This window comes from Lynx canadensis, chromosome B1, assembly GCF_007474595.2.
Source record: "Lynx canadensis isolate LIC74 chromosome B1, mLynCan4.pri.v2, whole genome shotgun sequence".
Classification (NCBI taxonomy): Eukaryota; Metazoa; Chordata; class Mammalia; order Carnivora; family Felidae; genus Lynx; species Lynx canadensis.
Genome location: NC_044306.2, coordinates 59,565,991 through 59,589,502, shown reverse-complemented (window position 1 = coordinate 59,589,502; position 23,512 = coordinate 59,565,991). Strand labels below are relative to the sequence as shown.

The window sequence follows — 23,512 nt, the reverse complement described above, 5'->3', positions numbered from 1 at the left end:
CACCTGCCAACTGATTTGAGCAACAGGATGCATGCATTAAATTGCAAACTCTACCAGGTCAGAGGGAGTAGGAGAATTCGCCTGGAATGGAACAGTAAAGGCTTATTTTACCTATTTCAAGATCTCTTCCCGTATTCTACTAGTTTGTTATGACCTGGGTGAGGGGGGTGTAACAGTTAAAAAGGTTTTATCTCTTGAAGTGCAAATACACACACTTAAAGGTTAAACCTATCTGTAGCTTTAATGTCATTAAGTCAGTGAAATGTATTGCTTTGTTCCTAATCACCAGTCAAATCACCCTCACTGATGATTTCAGAAGATGTGATATCCAGAGAAAGAAACTCAAACCTACGTGGGATGTTATAAAGAAGAAATGCAGGTAGCTAAAGGCCTGCAGGTGAGGCAGCATTAGAAAAATGGCCTACTAAAACCAATTTGTCAATAAATTTCATAAAAAAAAAAAAAAAGAAAAAGAAAAAAACAAACAATAAAAAAAAAAAAAAAAAGAAAGAAAAATGGCCTACTCCTCTCCATAAACTCTCCTACCTTAAAAGCATCAGCTACAACACTGGAAACCATCCAGACTGCTCCATTTCTTTTATGCACCTGGAACTGTTAATGCCTGATAAAATCCAAGTATTACCATGCTAGCATTTAGTAAACAATTTGATTAGTGACACTCATTTTACTCACACTAATTAACTTTCCTACTTCCTAAATAAACTTCTTTAAGTAAAGATTATGTTGAAGATAAATTTAAAATAATTTTTTAAGGAATCAGGAAGCTTGACATAGAAATTAGATCTGACTTTATTACTTTTTATTTTTTATTTTTATTACTTTTATCACATTGCATTTATTTAGTACATCCAATTCACACCTTTGCACTGACTTGCAATATAAAATAAAATCTGTTTACATAAAATAATGTTCAGCTCCAATAAAACCTACTTTTTAAAGTGCAGTAAATATTTAAACCATATTTCAAAATGATAAATAATAAAAATCAACATGAATCCAGTGACATTTAAAATATCACACTATTCCCCAGAAAAGAGTTCAATGCAAAATAGATGTTGCCTGATATTTCAGTTTGTGTCTTCCATTCTCGGGCAAATATTTTCTTTTAAAATTAATGCTTTAACTGTTCCTTATAAAGACATCTTATTCACTGTTACTGCATATTTACTTAAAGTATCATTTATGCTATTCATAAGTAATTATTTCTAAAATTTTATAATAAAAATTATTACATTCATTCATACAAAATATTCTGAATTTTTAAAATGTCATAATTTCTTACACTGTTTTTAAGTAGTTTGCTAAAATTAGTGTTTTGAGGATAAAAAACACACACAAAAAAACTACTTCTATTTCCTAAATTGATAATATCTATGTAGCTCATTACTATACGAGATATTAAAACCTTAAGGGTTATTATTACACATCACTTTGAGAAATTCTACAGGATGGATCAACTGTACCACACTTGTATTTGTAAATTATTTTGCCCAACTGCTTAATCAGGAGTAATGCACTCAAAGAAATTGGATTCTAAATTTATGCCTGTATCTAACTGATGTTTTTTTCCAACCTGTATAAAAATTGATCTTCTAAGGCATATATAAAAGGAATACAAGGTTTAACTTTGGCAGGACTGCTAAAATACTGTCAACTAACCAATGCCCTATAAATACTCTTATCTTAGCAATGGCTCACAAGGTTAACTTCTAGAGAATTTTGCCTGATACAATGAAATAATTCATAACCATTAGACCATATAATTTTTGTCACTTTCGCAACAAAATATGTAAATTAAAATAATGTCTGTTTATAGCACTTGCAAATGTCTATATGTTAAGATTGCTACAGCCTATGGGGCGCCTGGGTGGCGCAGTCGGTTAAGCGTCCGACTTCAGCCAGGTCATGATCTCGCGGTCCGTGAGTTCGAGCCCCACGTCCGGCTCTGCAGAGCCTGGAGCCTGTTTCCGATTCTGTGTCTCCCTCTCTCTCTGCCCCTCCCCCGTTCATGCTCTGTCTCTCTCTGTCCCAAAAATAAATAAACGTTGGAAAAAAAAAAAAAAAAAAAGATTGCTACAGCCTATAAGGTTCTTAGCATTTAGAAAACACAACTGGTCACACACTGTTCTTTTTAGACATATTCATATAAAAATGGAAATAGTATTTGTAGCATCAATAAGTTTGATTAGCAAATGTCACCCATGTAGGTATCAACAGCCCAAATACAAATAAATCAACAGCCCAAGTGTGCCTTTGATTATAATCACTATTTTAACTGAATAATCTGTAAATTATATCATGAGTTGTAATCCCCCATCCACTACCAGAACATGCCCTGTAACATATGGTGATTCTAAAAGAAACACAACCGCATGTGCCACATCAATAGGTTCTCCAAACCTCCCAAGAGGGATAATTTTCTTTAAATGTTCTTCTTTCAGGTCTTTCGTCATATCTGTATGAACAAATCCTAAAAGAAAAATGTTTATTTAGTTGACACTTAGAGACACTAAGACATCTGCGCAATTCTAAATAAAAATAGTTTGCATCAGAAAGTTTGAGATTATCAATAAACTTGTTTAGGAAATACAGAGTTCTGCTAGCAATCAAGCATGTTCATTAAGTTTAACTGAATAACACCAAAATATTTGACTCCCAATTATTTCGCCCAATTCATAGCACAATACAAGTGGGTAGATACAACATGAATAAAAATTTCATTCCTTGGGGAACCTGTAGTTTATGGAAGAAACACTTGTACCCCTAAATATAATAAAAGGACATCTGATGAATATCCTTATATATAAAGTATCACAAAAAAGTAATTTTTACTTGATTGAGGGTAGAGGGGTAGTAGGGTTAGAGGGAAGAAAGGTGGTGACATGAACTGATTTGACAGTTCTGACAAAAATTAGTTTCATTTGCTATAGCTAAGATAGTTGATCAGAAAGACCAATATTTCCAATATTCATAAGAAAAATATCTTATGGGATGATCCAATTCTTTTTTTATAAAGTTTATTTATTTATTTTGAGAGAGAGAGAGAGAAGGGCGGGGGGGGGGGGGGGAGAACAAGCAGGGGAGGGGCAGAGAGAGGGAGAGGGAGAGAATCTCAAGCAGGCTCTCAGCTATCAGGGCAGAGCCCAGTGTGGGGCTTGAGCTCATGAACCATGAGATCATGACCTGGGCCAAAATCAAGAGTCACAGGCTTAACTGACTGAGCCACTCAGGCATCCTTGAAATGATCCAATTCTGATGCAAGCATAATACACTGAAAATTCAAAATTTAACATGGCATTGGTATATGAAATAAAGCTCAAAAAGAACATGTTCTAACATGTAGAGGTTTATAGTATAAAGTACTATATATTACGCAACCAATTCTAAATGGTTCATACTGTAGATATATGCAAGAATTCTAAATTTATTAAGAAAATCTTGTGAGATTAGTCTGAGACAAATACATATTACCAATAAAGTGCTCAATTACATAATTACTATACTGTATAGTATTCAATCATTTAAACTTTTAAAAAGAAAGCAAATAATTAACCCTCAGGAAATTAACAATAGAAAAGATCTTTAAAATGTTAAGGTCATGAAAAATATATGGACTAAAAGTCAGACATGTGAAGTGAAACTTTAACGTGCAATCTGAAGAATACAGTTTTCAAAGTGGCTTATGTTAAAATTAAATCATTTGTCACTCAAATTGTAAATCAACCTAAATACAGTGACATTTTAAACTATAAGGATAAATGTGAATTAAACACTATACTGAAAATTAACATTAAGTCACTGGTTTATTATGTAATACTATGTTATTATTTAATTGTTCTTTGCCTTAGATTTCACTCATAAATATCCAAACAGTTTCTGAAAAGTCTTATGAGAGATAATCATAGATTCTTCTATCACAAGGCCTATGACAGTGACAACTTTATTAGGGGAAAACCAGAAACAAATTGAATGTCTTTCAAAAAGGAACTGTTTAAAGAAATCATGGTATATCCACATGATAGAACAATATGTATCTATGAAAAATGATGCTATAGAAGAACATTTAAAAGTGGAAAATAATATTTGCATATTAAAAAGGTGGTTACAAATGCATTATCCCATTATTAAAAAGAAAACAAAAAATATATATACTAACAAAAAAAGTCCCACCAAAATATTAACAGTGGTTATCACTAATTACTAGCATTACAAGTAATGATTTTTACTTTCTTCTCTGTACTTGTCTGTACTTTCCAAATCGTCTACAACAGATATATATTATTTTGGTATTCAAATAAAAAGTTACTGAAAAAGATGCACAGTACTAACTTCAGGTGGTCTGTAATGAGGGCCTGGAATAACAAAATAATTTTACATTGTGAGATTTCACTGTGAAATAAGACAGTGAGATTTCACTGTTTCATTGTGAGATTACACTGTAAAATATGACCTCTTCTGCTACTACATTTATTTAAAAAGTCAGCAACATTTCCTTCAATCCCTTTCATCTTTAAGAACAATGAGATGGCCAGAGGAAAAAAGAATAAAGAGAAGCAGCTGACACAGATAACACTGGATAACCAGCCTCTGCAGAATTTCAAGTGAACTGTAAATGAAACTTCATCTACAGTGAAGAGTCAGAATGATCAACAGGCAATCCAAATTACCTTAAAAAGCACTATCACGGGACTGCTTGATATCCAAAGTTTTAGGTCTTTGGACACACTTATTTTCAAAGATACCTCAGAGTGTATTAGGAAAAAAAAAAAACTATCTCACATGTTTAAGAAGTTGAATGCATTAGGGGCATCTGGGTGGCTCAGTCGATTAAGCACCTGACTCTTGATTTCAGCCCAAGTCATGATCTCATGGTTCGTATTTTGAGTCCCGCTGCCACCCCGTCAGGTTCTGTGCTGACAGTGTGGAGCCTGCTTGGGATTCTCTCTCTCTCTCCCTCTCTCTATACCCCCTGCCCCCACTCACGCTCATTCTGTCAAAAAAAAAAAAAGAAAAAAAAAAGCTGAAGGAATTAAAATTATGAACGTAACATTTAAAAGACATTATTTTCTCAAAGAGTTCATGATACACTTATTTTAATCTAAGGTTGTTTTAATTCTGGCAAAACTGGCATGTTTCTCCCCTAACTCTCAAAGCCCTCAACAGAAAATCAATAATGTGTTTTAATCTTAAAAAAAAAAAAAAAAGCAAGGAAAGAGAAAAAACTCAAAAAAACTACAGTAAAAATGGTTTGCAAGAAAGACCTTGTGACAATCAGTTAGCAAATCCCAGGCTCAACTTCTAACTGGTCCTAGTAACTTTTTCTCAAAAGCAGCATTTTGTGGTAAAAAAAGACCCTTGGATTAGGACACATTAAACTAGATTCTGGTTCCCTGCTCTGCTAATACTATCAAAGCTATGACCCAAGCAAAGTCATGTACTATCTAAAACTGTATGACTATTTCTGTATCATATAGTAAGTAGATTGAAAATGATGGACCTCTGAGATTTCCTTTAGCTCTACAAAACTATGATTCAAAGACGAAAAGTATGCCTCATTAAATGACTACTTAACTTGAAGATTAGGAAAGTGGGCTCCCCTACAAGGACCCTCAAGTAGAATAGCTCCAATTCAGGAAGCGCTGATGCTAATCTAGGTTTTTATTCATTCTGTGTGGAAAGAAACTCATTTGCCCAGCTTCCGGCTGGATATCAGTCCTTATGGGTCTGTCCTTTTGGAGACAAAGAATAAGGCCACACAATCTGTGAGAGGCCATTTGAAGGCATTCCGCCTTGGAAAAAAAAAGAAAGATCTAGAACAGAGCATGAGGTACTGAAAAGCAAATCTTAGATTTAAATAGTGAGACAAGGTTTTTTGGGTTTTGTTTTGTTGAGAGAGAGAGAGAGAGAGAGAGGGAGGGAGGGGGAGAGAGAGAGAGACACGAGCGCACACACAGGGCAGGGGCAAAGGGAGAGGGAGTAAAAGAATCTTAAGCAGGCTACGCGCCCATGAGTGAGATCATAACCTAAGGCAAAATCAAAAGTTGGACACTTAACCAGCTGAACTACCCAGGCACCCCAAAACAGTGAGACAATTCCAGTAGGTGAAAAGAAGTCTTATGCCACAGATATGGGCCATGAGGGCAGACTATAGTCTTCCAAAAAACAACCAGGTAAGTGAGAAGCATGGAACAGAAAAAAGTATCTTGAAGCTTTTGATAAGATCTTGTTCAACTTTACAACCTGGATTCAGCCCTGCTACAATCTGTGTCCATGTTAGGTCGAATTTGAGAAGGAGAGAGATGTGTGTCCCCTGAATCCAGCAATGATTGCAAGAAGTCCAGAACTGAGATCCTGATGTTCAAACACCCACCTTACATGAAGATTTTCCCTCTACTGCTCAAGTTTGGATAAGGGTGTTATTTCATGAAGGGAAGTTTGCACAGATTCTCTCCAGGTCTTTGTTTTGTTTTGTTTAAATATGAAATTTATTGTCAAATTGGCTTCCATACAACACCCAGTGCTCATCCCAAAAGGTGCCCTCCTCAATACCCATCACCCACCCTCCCCTCCCTCCCACCCTCCATCAACCCTCAGTTTGTTCTCAGTTTTAAGAGTCTCTGTCTTTGAATGAATAGTTATAATGACAATCCTCATGGGATCCCTGAGGATCCCATAGCCATCCCTGAACTCTACACCGAAAGTCTAAAATAAAGTAGGCATGAGAGGCCAAGTTGAAAGGAAGGGATGAATTCACCAATACTGGCTTTTCCTCTTTGAAATTGATGTTTGATATTGAGACCAAGAACAGGTCCAAGGAACAAGAACCTTTCTCTCATCACTATCAGCAGCTTTTTTAATTAATAGACTTATTTTCAGAGCAGCTTTAGGTTTACAGAAAAATTGAGCACATTACCCCATTTTTCCCCAATTATTACCATCTTGCCTTAGGGTAGTACATTTGATGATGCAATATTGATACATTATTAAGTAAAGTTTGTAGCTTACGTTAGCGTTCACTATATGGCTGGTATAATAATTGTATCCACCATACAATATAATAATTGTATCCACCATACAATAGCATAAAATAAAATAATTTTATTGCCCTAAAAATCTGCCTTCAGCTTTTAAGAATTCATGTATATCATCCCCAAATTTATCAGAAATCAAATAAAAAACATGTAGCTAGTCTCTAATGATAAGCTACTCCAGGCTCTACCAAATTTCAATGTCATTTTATGCTATAGCTCATGAACCGTGTGATCCTCATTTAAAAATATATTCACAACCCAAGACACTGACCGCATATAAACAGCCTGTTAGATTCTCTATCATATATCATAAGACCTGAGCAGAAATATTAGTAGTCCTTAAACATGCTCATTTTTGTGCTTGTATTGCACAAACTGTGCTCTCCCCTTGGCCCCACAGGCATCTCTTCCATATCATTATTACTTTATTTATAAAGTTCTGGAAATGTTGCTCTCCTACTTGCTTTACTACATATGTATTTACAATGCCTTTCAAGCTGGGTTATAAAAATTACAAACTACCAGTAGGTGCCACTGTCTAGCAAATGATGTTACTGATCACTTGGGCAATTCAGGGTTTCCAGCTAAATACAAAGCTGTCACTCCTTAAACAGATAACTGAAATGTATCCTTGTACTAAGTCGAGTGCATGTCTTCCATTTTAGTTCCACAAACATGACAACACACTCAGTAAATTGTTTTTAAAAAGGTACAGATATACTCTTCCTCATAAAATCATGTACATGGTTCTTGTCCGATGAGAATTTATATTTGATAAATTCTCAAGAAAACATATTTCTTTTATCCATTTTTGGCTAGCTATATAAATAAACAGCATCTCATTTCCATATCTGTTGGTCACTACTTTAGTTTTGAAAGCTTTTATGTACAGCACAGACCATGTATTTAAATAAGATGCCAGGATTTTAGCCTATCACCAGTATTAACAATTGTGGGATGTACACTAATTGATACCAGCTCAGGTATCAAGTCCTTGGTATATAGAAAGAATTAAAATAACCCCAGACACTTTTTTTAAAGAAGAACAAATAAGGTTGTTGTCAGAAACTAGACTAAGATTTTAACCAGAACAAATTTCATATGTCTTAATGTTATGGTTGTAAAAGCATATAGGAAAGCAGTGTGAAAAACCATCTCCATATCAAGTGGCATATTAAGAGCACCAAAATAATATCTGTTTTGAGTAGCGGCAAAGCTTATGCAAGCATTTGTCAACAAGATTTTCTCCAAGTAGTAAATGTAAAAGCTCTTCAACTTAAAAAGGGGGGAAAGGGTAGACACTTAAGGTATCCTACACAAATAAATGCAATGCTGTACTACTTGTCAAAACTTAAAATGCATATACCCTTTGAGTCTTGTAAGTTTCATTCCCAGGATTATACTCATATACTCATACATGTACAAGATAAATTGCACACAGGTACTGTCACCACATTATTAGTTATAATGGCAAAAGATCAGAAGCAACCCAAATGCCCATCAAGAGGCAATAGGTTAAATAAATTATGGTACACCCCTAAGACAGACATTATTGTCTTTTAATTCAGCCAGTAAAAGTGATACAGCAGTCACATAAGACCACATATTGTATGATTTCATTTATATGAACTGTATCAGAATAGGGAACTCTACAGAGACAGAAAGTAGGTTATTAGTGGTTGCTAGAAGCTGGGGAGATTGGAGGGAAATGGGGAGTGAATGCTAACGGCTACAGGTTTCTTTTGGGATGATGAAAATGTTCTAAAATGTATTGTGGTGATGATAGAACAATTCTTTGACTATACTAAAACCACTGAAGTGCACACTTTAAATGGGTGAACTGCATGACATAGGAGTTATACTTCCATAAAGCTGAGATTTTAAAAATGTAAAGCAATTCTATATAGAATAATATGGAATCAACTCCAAGATACACTACTGCACTATGAATAAAGCCAAGGTACAGAACTCTACGAACAGCATGATACAATTTGTGCTTTCTTTTTATATATATATTTATATATTCACATATTGTATATTCACATAAATACAGATTTATATTTTTATATATTATATGTATTGATACACACACACATACTTTATTGGGTTGTGTGTGAAATACTGAAGACTCTAGTTAACTCTAGTGGTTGTTTTGAGAAAAGAAACTAGATGATTAGAGAAGACTCACTTGTCAGTCTATGCCTTTTTATACTTTTGAATTTTGTACCATTGTTATCTACTGAAAACACATTTTTAAAGTTATGTACCCATTATAGTTTCAATTTATCAAATATTGTTTCTCATATTCAATATTTTCTAATCAGTGAGATCTATCCATGATGAGAAATTTATTTTATATTTGAATACCAAAGCTTAGTAACTAACTGATCTTTAAAAAGTCAATAATATTAGGCAGGGATTAATGGCCTAACTTATTATTTTCTCTTTCTTGCTTTTTCTGTTATGATTTGCTTCTTAATTGTTTTCCTTAACTGGAAACTCCATTTGAAGGTGACCAGGAAAACTGACATAAGAAGAAACATATTTGTTAATTCTGAGGTTTGTCAGTTCTATTAAAAGACATGACAAATCTGGTTGAAATTACTACCCAAAATAAATAAATAATCCATAGAATCAATTTAATTCTTCTACTTCCACTTACACTTCACTTCTGGCCAATAAACATATTCAGACTATGAATCCTGCTAAATATGCATCCCCAACATAAGAAAGGTCACCCTATGAAATGGCCACATTTTTAGCAATAAGGTTTTTTTTCTGTAGTACAAATTGGCACTGGAAAGTAAAATCTTTAGGAAAGGCTATACAAACACACTTCCATTAACACTCATAAAACTTCCCTTTGTATACAAACTGGATTCCCACTATTTAGTCTGTTGCCTTGACGACTGATTCACTTTGACAAAATTAAGCATTCCTTCTTCAGTGTTTCCATAGCATCATATATATATATGCTCCTCTACTTTATATTCATCATACGGCATTTTAATTATTTGTTTACATGTCAGTCTTTATCACTGTACTTAGCTCCTTGTAGCAGAAATATCTTACTCATTTTTTTTTATAATTTTGGAACCCTTGCATATAGGAGACACTTCAGGAAATCTGCTGAGTTATTATTATGAGTTAGAAACACTTGCATTACCATTAAATCATTCAACTTTTAGATCATCATGAACTAGAACTCTTCACCACCCACACTACTGCAATCCCTAAAGGAGGGAAGCAAATACATACATCCCAAATCTCAAGTAATCGAGAATCAAGTAATTCTGTATATGGTTTAAGCTAACACAAAAATCAACCAGGTTACATAAGCATACACAAACAGAAAGCAGTGTCAAAATGACTACAGGTTTTAGTTTTTTTTCTTTTCTTTCCTCCCCTGCCCCCCTAAAATGGCTGTATCGAAACCACAGTCATTTATCAAATGTTCATTGAGATGAAGTCACATTACAGAGCACAAGGGTTATCAGGACATTTTGACAATTCCCTGATCCCTGCTAGTTCAGCATCACTGACAAAGAAAACACCAACTCCAATATACAAGCTGGAGTCATTAGTGACTTGAAATGAAAAAGTGGCAAAGATCTACTCCAACCTAACACTCTCAAACAACCAACCAATGAACCAAAATGTCTTTTCTCATATAGATAATCAATTCTTCAATACCTACAGTAAGCTAGGACAAAGATCCCATGGCTAACTGGCACAGGTATACAAAAACAATCATTTTATCCAAAAGCCAAGGAAATATCTATGCAAAACTTCTATCACACCAAAGAGTGATAATGTAGATTTGAGTTTTAGCACCTTTTTATCACCCTCTTTACTAATCCAGGTAATTTGTGTATGTTTTTGGTTTTTTTATATCCATTTGGTCCAAGGATAGTTTACACTTTTTATAATAATGCCATGTTCTCATGTCCTTGGTAAGTTAAAACTTCTGTCTGTACTACCTATGATCTCCTGAACTGACAAATCACAAAGAACCAAGCTCTCCATTCTGCACCTCCAGTGAACAGCATTGCCACATAATTCACATGAGAACTAACAGCTTGTTAACCAATCTGCTGAAATAATGGACTTGTCAAAATCTTTTTTTAAAAAAATTAAACATCGGGGCGCCTGGGTGGCGCAGTCGGTTAAGCGTCCGACTTCAGCCAGGTCACGATCTCGCGGTCCGTGAGTTCGAGCCCCGCGTCAGGCTCTGGCCTGATGGCTCAGAGCCTGGAACCTGTTTCCGATTCTGTGTCTCCCTCTCTCTCTGCCCCTCCCCCGTTCATGCTCTGTCTCTCTCTGTCCCAAAAAAAATAAATAAACGTTGAAAAAAAAATTTTTTTAAAGATTAAACATCAACTTTGTACAGCTCTTATTTTTTAATTCATTTGTTATTTTCAAATTTGTACATTTAAATGGTTCTAACTTCCAGATAAAATGATTTTTGATGTTATTGTGAGACTTCTTCCTATTTTTGGGATACTGAACTGTAATGTTTTCTTAAAACTAGAGTCTATTTTGTTATACTATCTGCTTATAAATTTATGGAATCCCAGATACTTGATGCAGCATCCGTAATTTTCATTTTTGGATTTCTAGCTGGATTAGTACTAATTTTATACATGTTTAACTGGTCTGTACACTTTGGGATGGTACTTGAGGAAGGTTTCTGACTAATCTTAAAGTCATTGTAATTAATACTTACCTATTCAACATTTCTGGCCCTATTTTGGCTGAAGAGTGACATATAGTTATGACCATTTTGCAGTTCATGTTTAGGAACTTAATATGTTTTTATGTAGGTATTCCAACTGCTTCTATTATCCTGTGAACTAAACACACTGCATAGCACTGAGTCTTCTGATAGATGCTTATATGCTGCATTGTTTCAGTCCCCTCTGGGAGGCCTGTAACATCTGTAGATCAGAACAGAGACCAGAATCTATAATATGGTCCCTTTCTCAAACTGAGCAACTAAACCACTTCAAGATAAGCTTTGGCAAAAGTTTTCTCTTATAACTCTGTGCTTGCATTTGGTATCGTGAAAGTTGGCTTTATAATTATCTTGAATATTATATCAACACACTGACACTTCATCCCTCTTTCCCTTTCCATCTTACAGATTATTTAGCATAATGTGGAAATTTAAATTGGAGGAAATTTTTAAAAGGGACTTAAGTGATCTGTAGAATGCTTTTGTTCATGAGTACAGATGGCTATTGAATAGAACTTGTTTAAAATTTCAGGCAATTAATTTGAAGACCAAAAAACCAGATGTAAATTGTATATTTGAATTTACATTTTAAACCGTTAGCATAAGTTAAGAATTGGAAAATTTGTTTTGCCTTTACCAAACTACACTATTAATTCTAATCACTGTTTTAATATTTCCCAATTACCTGTAACTGACAGACCAAGTTAATTGGCTTTGCATCCCATTTAATCCACCCGTATTTTCAAGCCATGAGGAATGCCCAAAGTCAGCACATTAAAAGAAACAGGTGCACAATAATGTTCTACTTGTTTTCTTGAGAAGTCTCTGATTTCTGTGTACTTAGCCCAAATCAAACTTGCTTTGTCTTACAAGTGAATTGCATCTCTGCTGGCTTGGTTTTTCCTACATATTTAACAAAAAGACAAGTGTTCCTGATAGATTTCCTAAAGAAGGCTAGCTCTATTGCAAGTTTCCCACTGTGACTTCTACTATTTTAAAAATTATTAAAAAGCCACATCTATTAAACAGTCATCTTCATTGTTGGCCACTTCAACATATGTCTGATGTTAGGAACCTTAGTTCCTCTAAGCAGTGCCTCATGCATATGTAATAGTACTTTCTGGTGCCAGGGTATTCACATTCTCATTTCTGTTACCATGTCCTACCACTTTCCTCCTCCCATGCCATTGCACAATGAGCCTCAGAGCCCCCATCCATTCATTAAGGAAACAACCACAAATAAAATTGCTGTTAAAATCTTGCTACTTCATAGACTGACTTCAAAAAGGATGTTTCTTCCCCGAGTCTGTGTAAATATCTTTTTACCCTTCAAGTTTTTCTTTGTTTTGAAACTCTAACATGAATCCTGGGTAGTTCTCTGGGGTAAAACGAAGTCCAGTGAAGAGCATCTTGTCTATTTTAAAAACAAACATGTGATCCCTAGCAATTCTTTTTCTGTCTGAATATTGACTTTCTAGAGAAATTACTATGTCAGTACATGACTGCTTAGTTAAATGTGCAAATGTCATCACATATGCATCCTTGTTTGATTATTCCTTCTGGTTTGTGCTGTTATTAAAAGCATATTTTATTATAGACCTATTCAAATATTTTAAATATAAATAAGTATTGTTCCCATAAGATAAACTTAGGAAACATATTTAGGTAATAGATGCATTACTTGGAAAGTTCTGCTTTGACACTGACAAAGTCTAAATTAACTAGCAAATGTATGCCAATGAGCAATAAATCAATGGAATATTCCAAGAAGAGAGAGGACACTTAAAATGGAAATAGTTCTGGGGCGCCTGGGTGGCGCAGTCGGTTGAGCGTCCGACTTCAGCCAGGTCACGATCTCGCGGTCCATGGGTTCGAGCCCCGCGTCAGGCTCTGGGCTGGTGGCTCGGAGCCTGGAGCCTGTTTCCGATTCTGTGTCTCCCTCTCTCTCTGCCCCTCCCCCGTTCATGCTCTGTCTCTCTCTGTCCCAAAAAAATAAATAATAAAAAAAAACATTGAAAAAAAAAAAAAAAGAAAAAAAAAATGGAAATAGTTCTCCAATAGTGTACCATTTTGAATTGTTCAACTAGTGGATATGTTACCAATACTCACCCCCTACCTACCTTGAAATTCTTAACATTCAGCTCTTAAGAGTTCTTAATTTATAACTGATTTTTAAATGAGAAGTTTCTCTTGTGGTTTCAGTTTGAGAGTAATCATTTATTTAAAAATGCAATGTGGTTTATGCAAGCAAACTGGCATTACTCTTGGTCTCCTTCTTGAAGGTGGCGCACAGACTGGCAGTGTGGCCAGATGTAGCCATTTAAGTCCTGTCAAGATATAGTCATACCCTCACCAATTTCACTACCCAAGTATTTAATGAGGCGCCTCGGTGGCTCAGTTGGTTAAGTATTAGACTACTGATATGGGCTCAAGTTGTGATCTCAGAGTCATGGGATCAAGTCCCAAATCGGGCTCTGTGCTTAGTGGAGACCACTTGGGATTCTCTCTCTCCCTCTCTCTCTGCCCCTCCCCTGCACTCATGCATGCGTGTGCACTCTCTCTCTTGCAGAATGAATAGATAAACCTTAAAAAAAAAAAAAGAATTTATTAATAGTGAAGAGTCCATGCTCCTATTCTGATACTCTCTCAGAAGTGCCTGATGATGCTGATGTACTTACAAACACAGGAACAATCTTTCCTATTACTGTACAAAGCCATAAGTATACATAAATTACGTTTAAAAAGAAAAACATAAAACTGGCACTATTTGAAGATGACATGATCTATATAGATATATATAAATCTTGAGGAGTCCACCAAAACCTACTAGAAGTAATAAATGAATTCAGTAAAGTTGCAGGATGCAAAACCAATACAGGAATGTGTTGTATTTCTATACACTAATAATGAACCAGCAGAAAGAGAAATTTAAAAAACAATCCCACTTACAATTATACCAAAAAGAATAAAATACTAAGGAATAAACTTAACCAAGGAGGTAGAAGACCTACACTCTGAACCTTATAAGACACTGATGAAAGAAATTGAAAATGCCACAAATAAACATAAAGATATTCCATGTTCATGGACTGGAAAAATTAATATTGTTAAAATGTTCATACTACCCAAAGCAATCAACAGATTCAGTGTGATCCCCATCAAAATACCAATAGTAATTTTTGACAGAACTAGGGACAAAGAATCCTAAAATTTATAGGGAATCACAAAAGACCCCAAATAGCCAAAACAATCTTGGGAAAGAAGGACAAAGCTGGAGGTAATACAATCCCAGATTTTATACTATATTACAAAGCTACGGTATTCAAAGCAGTATGGTACTGGCACAAAAACAGACACATAGATCAATGGCACAGAATGGAGAGTCCAGAAATAAACCCATTCTTACATTGTCAATTAATCTGTGACAGAGGTGAAAAGAATATACAATGAAGAAAAGACAGTCTCTTTAGTAAATTGTGTTAACTGGACAGCTACATGCAAAAGAATGAAACTGGCCCACTTTCTTACACAATACATAAAAATAAACTCAAAATAGATTAAAGATCTATATGTGACATCTGAATCCATAAAATTCTAAAAAAAAAAAAAAAAAAAAAAAAAAAAGAAAAGCCAGACAGTAACATCTTGGACATTCACCTTAGCAATATTTTTCTGGATCTGTCTCCTCAGCCAAGGGAAACAAAAGCAAAAATAAGCTATTAGGACTACATCAAATTAAAAAGCTTTTCCACAGGAAAAAATTATCAACAAAACCAAAGGCAACCTACTAAATGGGAGAAGATATTTGCAAATGATATATCCAACAAGGAATTAATATCCAAAATATATGAACAACTTCTACAACTCAACACCAAAAAACCACAAATAGCCCCATTAAAAAATGAGCAGAGTGGGGCGCCTGGGTGGCGCAGTCGGTTAAGCGTCCAACTTCAGCCAGGTCACGATCTCGCGGTCCGGGAGTTCGAGCCCCGCGTCAGGCTCTGCGCTGATGGCTCAGAGCCTGGAGCCTGTTTCCGATTCTGTGTCTCCCTCTCTCTCTGCCCCTCCCCCGTTCATGCTCTGTCTCTCTCTGTCCCAAAAATAAATAAACGTTGAAAAAAAAAATTTATAAAAAAAAAAAAATGAGCAGAGGACCTGATTCAACGTTTTTCCAAAGAATACACACAGATGGCCAACAGACACATAAAAAGATGCTCAACATCAATAATCATCAAGGAGATGCAAATTAAAACCACAATGAGATATATCACTTTATACCTTCAGAATGACTAGTATCAAAAAGACAAGAAATAACAAGTATTGGCAAGGATGTGAAGAAAAGGAAACCATTGAGCACTGTTGGTGGGAAGGCACAGCCACTATAGAAAACAGCATGGAGGTTCCTCAAAAAATTAAAAATAGAAATACCATATAAGCCAGTAATTCCACTTCTGGGTATCTACACAGAGAAAACAAAAATACTAATTCATAAAAATATATGCCCCCCCTGTTTAATCTACTATTATTTACAATAGCCAAGAAATGGAAAAAACCTAAATGTGCAACCATGATGGATAAATGGATAAAGGTGTGATACATACACACACACACACACACACACACACACACACGGAATATTACTCAATCATAAAAAAGAATGAAATCTTGCCATTGGTAACAACATAGACAGACCTAGAGGGTATTATGCTAAGTGAATAAGAGAGAGAAAAAGACAAATAGCATGATTTCACTTGTGTGTGGAATCTAAAAAACAAAACAAACAAAACCAGAAACAGACTCATAAATACAGAGAACTGATGGCTGCCAGAGGGGAGGAAGATGAAGGGATGGGCAAAATAGGTGAAGAGGGTTAAGAGGTACAAGCTTCCAATTATAAAATAAATAAGTCACAGCGATGGAAAGTAGAATATAGAGAATATAGTCAGTAATATTGTAAAAACTTTGCATACGGACAGATAAATGAAAGCTACACCTATCATGGTGAACATTTTATAATACACATCATTTTTTAATCACTATGTTGTACATCTGAAACTAATATAATAGCGTATATCAACTATGCTTCAATTTTTTAAAAAAAAAAGAAAAAAGTTTTCACTGACCTGGTGCGACCACATTCACTCTAATTTTCTTTCTTGCTACTTCTTTAGCAAGAGCACGAGAAAACCCAACTAATCCTCCTTTACTGGCGCTGTACACAGACTGGCCAGAATTGCCTTTTAAACCAGTAATACTTCCTAGAAAAAATAAAATGAAAGCAAATTCAAACCAATTAATGGATTACTTGAATATTTAGATAATCTTACAGGAAACAAACAAAGGCACAAAGCATTTTACCTTGTCCTTTGCTAAAATTAGGAATTCTAACCAGCATCATTTGAGTAGTAAGACTTAGGGTTGGAGTCTGCTCCAGATACAAACAGAAAACAGGTTCTGAAAGAAGCTTACGTAAAACTTCGTGTGTCAGGCAAGGGCTTGAGAACTGATCCATTAAGTGAAAGAAACCCAATCTCATCTCTTAGTAGGTGAGACATGGTGAAAATCCTATAGTATTTTTAAAGGCTTCCAGTAGGAAGAGGTTAAAACCAGAAAAAGTCAGACAAAGGCTGATTAATTTTATGATTCTACAACACAGATTAAGGACATATTCATTTCCAACTAAAAAAAATAGTTCATCTGAAGATAAATCTCACTAAGTTTGAACTACCATCAATCTAAATTAACTAAGGTTCATTATAAGCTTTTTGTAAAACTGCAATTTAGTTATCTTCAGTGATGTATTATAGCTAGTACTGCCTACTAAAGATTCTTGGGTGGTCTCATTTATATGAATATGAAAGAATAATTTATAATTCAAATATCAACTGTATGCAAATAAATTCTGGTAAAACAGAAGTGGGGAAACAATTTTCTGCACCAGTGACCTGTACTTATGATATAAAAAATTAATCAAGAACTTCACAAAACTTTCAAAAAAGTAATTTTATTTTAGGAAAAGAAAAACACCCCACTTTTTATATTAATATATCTACATTATATATTACATGCCAGTTAATGACAGATGAAAAGAACTCTGAAGCACAGAAAGAGAGAAAAGAGGGGCACACAGGTGGCTCAGTTAAGCATCCAACTCGACTTTAGCTCAGATCATGATCTCACAGTTCATGAGTTTGAGCCCTGAGTTGGGCTCTGTGCTGACAATGTGGAGTCTGCTTAGGATTCTCTCTCCCCCCCCCCTCTGCCCCTCCCTGGCTTGCTCAAGTGTACACATTCTCTCTCTCTCTCTCTCAATTTAAAAAAAAAAAAAAAAAAGAAGAAGAAGAAAGAGAGGAAAAAAAACATCAGAGAAAACACAGACAGAGAAATGGGTATTTGGGAGAAAGAGAAATATGGAGAGACACAAAAAAGAAAAATATAGGCATGGAAGAAAGGCCAAATAGGAAACTTTAGTTCATGCCACACACTATTGCTTATCTAGTGAGAGTTAACTCCTAAATCAATGAACTTTTTAAAGTAGTCCTTTCTGTAAAAAGATTCTCCTAATTTATTTTCAATTATTATTTTTGCACAATTCTAAAAGTTTTGCATGTACACAAAGGACTGATGTGGGTTTTTTAAATATATCTAAAAAGGGGATATTTTAGAGTTAAACAATACACCCATATTATCAGGTGATATATACAGGCCAGTATACCAGCTTCTAAGAATCCAAAATCATTACCTGGCTGTGTTACAAGGCAAAGGTCAACTAAATCTTTTACTTTTTAATCATTTACTAATCTTTTTTAAGAAAACCTATTTCTTACATTTTTAAGGGTAAATGTCAAAAATGTTCTAATTCTTATTAGCACAGTATTCGTGTTTCATCTTCAAAAGAGAAAAACCCTACATTTTGGCTTGGACAGCCATTTCCTATATTAAAAACAACAGGGTCATTTACTCTAATGGAGCAGCATTCCCCTTTTGCAGCCTTTTAAGGTATGACCACTTAAAATTAAAAGGCAGATGATATGCTATTTTCAAATTACCAAACTGAAATAAAATTCTAAGTCATTCTGCGTTTTAAGGTCTACGAACACACCTATGTGGTTTATCTACTACTCCATGGGTCAGATGAACTGAAAACTAGAGGTTAGTTACAGTCACTCTAAAAAAACTAAAAAGATTATTCACTCAAAACTTCCTCCTAAACCTCTGTACTAGATTTATCAGTCACACACATAACTGCTGTAGAGATCATTTTCTATCCTCCACTACCTAAAATTTTTCAATCTACTTTCCTTATCTGTATTTTAAAAACCAGGTTTCACATGAAAATCAGGGTGTCCAATTTCTCTTAAAAAGTCAAACAGCTTGGGGCGCCTAGGTGGCTCAGTCAGTTAAGTGTCCAACTTCAGCTCAGGTCATGATCTCACAGTTCGTGAGTTCGAGCCCCAAGTCGGGCTCTGTGCTGACAGCTCAGCCTGGAGCCTGCTTCAGATTCTGTGTGTCTCTCTCTCTCTCTGGCCCTCCCCCACTTGCTCTGTGTCTCTTTCTCTCAAAACTAAATAAAAACATTAAAAAAAAAAGTTAACATTTTGATCACTAGAAAGATGTGAATCCGTGATTCCCGTTTTACCCACTAATCACCTAATCAAATCCTTTTTCCACAAATAAAAAGACCCATTTCATCCAAGTTTCACACATGAATAAACTCCAAATTAGTCAATTAAATATTTTTATGGCACTATGAGATAAACAATTTCACAGGTGAAGACTTACCTACATTAACAATAGACCCTCTCTGTTGTTGAATCATAGTCTTCAAGGCAGCTTTACAAGTCAGCATGGAACCCAAGAGGTTAGTATGAAGCTGGGATACCATATCTTCAGTTTTTGTTCTTACTAAAAGGCTATCCCTACAAAAAACAGCAGTGGCATATAAATTAAAAACGGGATAAAACAAATTTAAAAAGTCAAGAAGTATATATTTGAGCTAGAAAGCCTAGAGAGTCCCATTTTAAATCTGATTTGAGAGGCATTAAAATAAGTGATAAACTAGAAAAGATAACTTAGAAGCTGGCTGAGAGGCGAATATTCCTATCAGCTAAAAGTAGCCAAAAAAGCTTAAATAAACTGAGAAAATCCCACATTATAGTAAGCCCTGTTAGCAAGAAAATTAATATACTATTCTAAGTATTCTGTCCTAAATTCACCTTTTAACAAGAAAAAAAAATATCTACTCTTGATACCATTAAGTTCATGAACTGAAAAAACTTACATAATGGTGACAGAAGTCAGAATAGAGGTTATCTGTAATAACTGGGAACAAACTAAAGAAAGCCTTCTAGAGTGCTAGAAATGTTCTACAGTTCACTATGAATGTGATTACATGTTAAAATTGATCAAATTGTACCCTTATTGTATATCTCAATATAAAAGGAAGTATAGATAGACCAATTTTTAAAATACATATTTTCTTCCACTTAGAAGTAAAGTAAGTTAATATATTTACTCATACCAAAACAAACAATTAGAAAAGTACTTAAGTCTGTGACTAACCTGTTAATTCCAGCTGCATTTACCAAGAAATTAACTCGACCTAAATTTTTCTCCATCTTTTCAAATGTATTTTGGACATCACATTCTTTGGCAACATCACAGCTAAATGCCAAATGATCTCCTAGACAACAAAGTTAAATTAGAACTACTTATAAATTATGACTTGAATTTAAAAATTATTCAATACACATTTGTTAAGCATCTACTAGGACCTACACCTGTGCTAATTTAGAACCTACAGATAAAAGATGATTATGTCATGGATTCCTCTACTCATGGAGTTCAGTCTAATAAAATTGGGATGGAGGTCGGTGGGGAAGTAAACCTTAAGAATATTTCTTCATCAACAAAAAATGGCAGGAGGGCCCTTTTTATGTTCATAAGGCTTTGTAAGACTCATCTAACAATATTTATAGCTTCCACAATGACCCCATGCTACCCAATTCAACAGTGTTCTGGGTTTTATATTTTTTTGAAATTTATGGGACAACTGGGTGGCTCAGTTACCTAAGCCTCTACTCTTGATTTCAGCTGGGGCCATGATCTTGCTGTTCCTGAGACTGAGCCCCAAGTCAGGCCTGCATTGATAGCTCGGGGCCTGCTTGGGATATTCTCTCTCTCTCTCTCTCTCTCTCTCTCTCTCTCTGCCTCTCCCCCACTCACCCTTTTTCTCTCTCAAAATACACATTTTTTTAAAAAATAAATTTATGTCTAATTGTTACAGTTGTGTTTAACTGGTTTCCTGATCCTGAGAATATACCCTAGGGTTTCTCACACTTTTTTTTTTTTTTTACTATGGCACATATATTAGAATAACTATTATTCAAGGCTGACCATTACAAAGCAGGAAGGTGTAAAAACAAAATGCAAAAACTAAAAAACACACCAAAAAAAATAACTTTTTACTAAAAACAACTGTTACTTCCCTTTAAGTGTCCATTTTTTAAAAATGCATAAATATCAAAAGAATACACTTCAAAGAAAGCATTCTCTATTTAATAATACATCATTTTAATACTCTAAAATATAGGGGTTTTTGAAAACTAAACAATTCCTTATTTTCTGGCTGACCTTGCCTATTATGTTAACATTAAAATTACACTCTCATGTCTCTGGAAACAGTGTGCAAACCAAACACTTATGGAACACATAATTCAAGGAAATGAAAGGCCCAAAGCATCCTCTGTGACTCACCGTTGGCGTTCATCTGAAAACCTGTTGGGTCCACAATAACCCTTGGAAGCTCAACCAACAGGTTTTATCTATTCCAGCAAACACTAATGGCTTGGGATGACCCCATAAGGAAAACCACTTTCTCACTCTCTTGTCAGAATAACATAATGGTAGTGAATATGAGCAGCAAGAAACATTCACTGAATTTCTCCCTGCTCTGTAACTTGTACTTTGTTTTGCTTCTTTAAAGAGCCTAATATTTTCCCAACCCATATGCACAATTAGGGTGAACCAATCAGTATTGTTATTTTAAAGGTTACAGCCACCAGATGCATCCCAGGACTCTAAACTTCCCAATGCCTCCATGATAGTGAATAAGGAGCATTTGTCCGTTCTAGTTAGTAAACAATAGCAGCGTCTTAGCATCTATCCTACATCCTACTTCTCCCTACGATCAAAAGACTTAAGTTTGCAAAATAATGAAAAGTAATTACTAATCCATTAATAAACAGCAAAAAAAAAAAAAAAAAAGAATTTTAAATGCAATAAAAAGGAATCTGGAAGTCTCATTTGTCCATTTGTAAAAACCACCAAAACAATTTAATAACCTATCAAATGCTTATGGAGGTAAAGAGCCAAAACAGGTATATCTCAAAACTAGCTGGTACTAAAAAGAGTTTTGTCTATGAAACACTGCTTTGTGTATTTGCACGTGGGCCAAAACAGCCCACAGCAAAACTATACAGAGCCTTTCAGGCTTGACACGCCTACTCTTCCTGCCTTAACTCCTTTCCACCCAGCCCAGTCTCCAGGCGGCGCCCGGGACCTCACGGCACCAGTGAGCCCTTTACCCTACAAAGAAAGTTTGTGTCTCCCTCCTTCCAGACACCAAAACAAAACAGCGCCTCACGGTTAGCACTAGCCTCAGGGAGGTGAGGGCTTAATTAATGGGGCCTCACAAGACTGCTAAGTCTCAAAGAAAACCCCAAGTTGTTCTGTCCTTGGCTGCAGGCAGCGTGGCAGGAAACACTGCGGGAAACGGTGATAAGGGGTTCTCCACCCAGTCTGTTGTCCACACTGAGGAAAGGCTGCTCCTGAACGCGGGAAGCCAAACGGCTAAACCTCAGAGCCTTAAAGGCCAGGCCTCGTTTTACAAACGAGGAGAATTTAGGCTCTCGGGCTGCACCCCACAAGTGCACAATTCTAGTTTGGTACCTACCGCCGAGGTCACCGGCGGCGGCTTTGGCCAGTTCCAGATTTCTGGCGATGATGGCCAGTCGGTAGCCTTTCTGAGCCATTAACTGGGCCACTGCCCTCCCAATGCCCCGGGAGCCTCCAAAAATAGCACAGACTTTGTCCATCTTGGACCGCGGAGTCGCAAACTCGAAGGAAGGAGGGCTAGGAGTGGCGGCCCCTATCCAGATTCCCTCGGGTTTTTAAGCCACTGGGGCTCCCCCTCAAAAAACCGCCAGACGGCCTCGGAAAAAGCACCGCTTTACGCCTCCTGCCACCGGACTTTAGCCACCCAGAAGGCGGGGGAAGAGGCGCGAAGAGTATGACGTATACGCATCAACGTCAGCACGCACAGGCCTTCAGGCCCTGCGCCCTACGGGAGACACGGGCGTGAAAGAGCCCGAGCGATGAGGACTGGCCTATTAGAGTTGCGCTGCATGCTGGGACTTGTAGTCTTCACGCAAGAATGGAAGAGGCAAGGGCGCACTGCTCAGTGGGAAATGTACTCAAAGGAATCAAGGCGGGAGGGTACCTCCATACCCGTTGGGACATGGCAGTCGGAATTAGAGTTCGGATGACCTGCCATTCCAGTTTGCCTGGAACTAAGGGTTAAGACGCTGGACTTAACATTTTAAAATTAGGAGAGTACTGTCAACACACAGTTTGACACAGTTGTGTCAAAAATACACAACCTGGAACAACAGGACTAACACACACAAAACACTAGCTAGTAGTCGGAAACCATAAAGTGCAAAAT

General features: G+C 35.9%; 1 protein-coding gene across 2 annotated transcripts; it reads right to left on the bottom strand.

Annotated features, from left to right (window-relative positions):
- Positions 1–794: 794 nt before the first annotated feature.
- On the bottom strand, positions 795–23,084 carry CBR4 (carbonyl reductase 4). Of its 2 annotated transcripts, none has more exons than XM_030312777.2 (5): positions 22,742–23,084; positions 20,350–20,470; positions 19,570–19,706; positions 16,911–17,045; positions 795–2,491 (listed from the first exon to the last, which is right to left on the bottom strand). In XM_030312777.2, exons 1-5 carry the CDS (start codon positions 22,881–22,883, stop codon positions 2,313–2,315), a joined length of 714 nt encoding a protein of 237 aa, XP_030168637.1. In that variant the 5' UTR covers positions 22,884–23,084; the 3' UTR covers positions 795–2,312. The 2 variants fall into 2 exon arrangements, with proteins under 2 accessions (XP_030168637.1, XP_030168638.1); XM_030312778.1 differs by lacking the exon at positions 22,742–23,084 and adding an exon at positions 21,544–22,729 and having other exon boundaries at positions 2,027–2,491.
- Positions 23,085–23,512: the final 428 nt, after the last annotated feature.

What these genes read in the sequence shown, in the direction of transcription:
- CBR4 (XM_030312777.2), bottom strand. Translation starts at nt 22,883, where the DNA reads ATGGACAAAGTCTGTGCTATTTTTGGAGGCTCCCGGGGCATTGGGAGG. An exon ending in AGGGTCTATTGTTAATGTAG is followed by an intron (nt 17,046 to 19,569) that starts GTAAGTCTTCAC and finishes TATTTTTTCTAG; the next exon opens with GAAGTATTACTGGTTTAAAA. An exon ending in AGTGAATGTGGTCGCACCAG is followed by an intron (nt 2,492 to 16,910) that starts GTCAGTGAAAAC and finishes TTTTTCTTTTAG; the next exon opens with GATTTGTTCATACAGATATG.